A 2,487-nucleotide genomic window follows, 5' to 3' on the forward strand; every position below is an offset into this window, starting at 1 on the left:
ATACATTGTTTTGGTTCCTTTTGGCAGCAGCACCCATTACTCCCAAACTCCATCATCACTTGTGTTATGGATTTTGATTCTTGCTCATGAATAGAGCAACTTCCATCTCCATCTCTTCCTATCTCCATTCCTTTCATTCTAGATTCCTCTCTTCTTACTCTTCAACTATTACTCCCACAAGACCTTTTCCTGACTACTCCCCAAGGAACCCTTCCATCAAAGACACTCAATTTGTCCACCAACTCACCACAACCATTAAGCTACATCGCGCCGACATTCTTCGCCGTGTTCTCAAGCCCTATGAGCCCAGGTTCAAACCAGATCACCTCATTTGGGTCCTAATGGACATTAAGAATGACTATAAACTTGTATTGGATTTCTTCCATTGGGCACACCTTCGCAGGGACCCTACATTGGAAGCACTCTGCATTGTTCTTCAGATTTCTGTTGCTTCAAGGGATCTCAGAATGGCGCATAAGCTTCTTTTTGAGTTTTGGGATAAGAAAAAGATGAAGCTTTTTGTTGATGATGTCATGCATTTTACTGACAAATTGATTTATACTTATAAGGATTGGGGTTCTGACCCCAATGTGTTTGATGTTTTTTTCCAGGTACTTGTTGAGGCTGGTTTGTTTGTAGAAGCAACAAAGCTTTTTCATAAGTTGTTAAGTTATGGTGTTCTTGTCTCTGTAGATTCTTGTAATTTGTTATTGACTAGGTTATCTAATGATTTTGATGGTATAAAAATGGCTATGAGTGTGTTCAATGAGTATCCTGAAGTGGGTGTTTGTTGGAATACTATGTCTTATAATATTATTCTTCATTGTCTTTGTCAATTGGGGAAGATAAGGGAAGCACATAATCTGCTTATACAAATGGAGTTTAAGGGAATTGTTACCGATGTTGTGAGTTATGGTACTGTAATTTGCGGGTATTGTCGAATTGGAGAGTTGGGAAAGGTGTTGAAACTCATGGAGGAGTTGCGGAGAATGGGATTGAAACCAAATAAGTATATTTATAATAACATAATTTCCCTTCTTTGTAAAGATGGTGCAATAGTTGAAGCGGAGCGAGTCTTGAAGGAGATGAGAAACCATGGGGTTTTTCCGGATAGTGTAGTTTATACCACTCTCATTAGTGGTTTCTGCAAGTGTGGGAATGTGTTGGCTGCGAACAAGATGTTTGATGAAATGAGGCGTAAGAAAATAGTGCCTGATTTTGTGGCATATACTTCCATGCTTCATGGGTTTTGTCAAACCGGAAAGGTGGTAGAAGCACGCAGACTGTTTGCTGAAATGCTTAATAGAGGTTTGGAACCGGATGAAGTTACTTATACTACCCTTATTGACGGATATTGCAAGGCAGGCGAAATGGGAGAGGCCTTTTCTCTTCACAATCAGATGGTTCATAAGGGTCTGACTCCAAATGTTGTCACTTATACAGCATTAGTCGATGGTTTGTGTAAACAGGGAGAGGTAGATGTAGCGAACGAGCTTCTTCATGAAATGGCTGACAAGGGCCTTCAACCAAACATCTATACTTACAATACACTTATTAACGGTCTTTGTAAGATAGGAAATATAGTCCAAGCCGTAAAAATTATGGAAGAAATGGATATGGCAGGGTTTTATCCTGACACTATTACATACACTACGCTCATGGATGCTTACTGTAAGATGGGTGAAATGGCCAAGGCTCATGAGCTGCTGCGGACTATGCTCAGTAAAGGACTTCAGCCTACGATTGTTACATTCAATGTGCTAATGAATGGGTTTTGCATGTCGGGGATGTTGGAAGACGGTGAGAGACTAATCAAATGGATGTTGGAGAAGGGTATAAAGCCCAATGCGACAACATTCAATTCTCTTATGAAGCAGTATTGCATTAGAAATGATATGCGGGCCACTACTGATATTTATAAAGGAATGCATACTCAAGGAGTGATCCCTGATAAAAACACTTATAATATTTTGATCAAAGGGCATTGTAAAGCAAGAAATATGAAAGAGGCGTGGTTTTTACATAAAGAAATGGTTGAGAAGGGATTTAGTCTTACGGCTGCTTCCTATAATGCTCTTGTTAAAGGTTTCTATAAAAGGAAGAAGTTTGTGGAGGCTAGGAAGCTATTTGAAGAGATGAGAATGCAAGGGTTTGTTGCAGAGAAAGAGATATATGATATTTTTGTTGACGTAAACTATGACGAAGGGAACTGGGAGACTACTCTTGAACTTTGTGATGAAGCAATAGAGAAATACCTCGTCGAGAAAACTTAGTTGAATTTTGTCTGTCAGTATGGTGAAAATGTCGGGCGCAGTAAGTTTTGTTTGTGTCTGCTTCTTTCGTGGCTCTTCCTTGCAAGTAACCTGCACATCATAACATCAGTTACACTCATCATTAAAACACTGACACTTGACTTCCAGGTATTTTGCGAAGACTTAACAATATTATCGCACAAACACGAATGATGTAGTATCATCCCCAGATTCA

At 39.5% G+C, this 2,487-nt stretch overlaps 1 protein-coding gene across 1 annotated transcript; it reads left to right on the top strand.

The window, feature by feature from the left end:
* LOC109338275 (pentatricopeptide repeat-containing protein At1g05670, mitochondrial) lies at positions 1-2,487 on the top strand. Its single transcript, XM_019575472.1, has one exon. It carries the CDS (start codon positions 87-89, stop codon positions 2,271-2,273), a length of 2,187 nt encoding a protein of 728 aa, XP_019431017.1. The 5' UTR covers positions 1-86; the 3' UTR covers positions 2,274-2,487.

The sequence above is a fragment of the Lupinus angustifolius genome, unplaced genomic scaffold (assembly GCF_001865875.1).
Source record: "Lupinus angustifolius cultivar Tanjil unplaced genomic scaffold, LupAngTanjil_v1.0 Scaffold_21_32, whole genome shotgun sequence".
NCBI lineage: Eukaryota > Viridiplantae > Streptophyta > Magnoliopsida > Fabales > Fabaceae > Lupinus > Lupinus angustifolius.

Bases quoted from the DNA above. Each gene is read 5' to 3' on its own strand.
- LOC109338275 (XM_019575472.1), top strand. From the start codon at position 87: ATGAATAGAGCAACTTCCATCTCCATCTCTTCCTATCTCCATTCCTTT.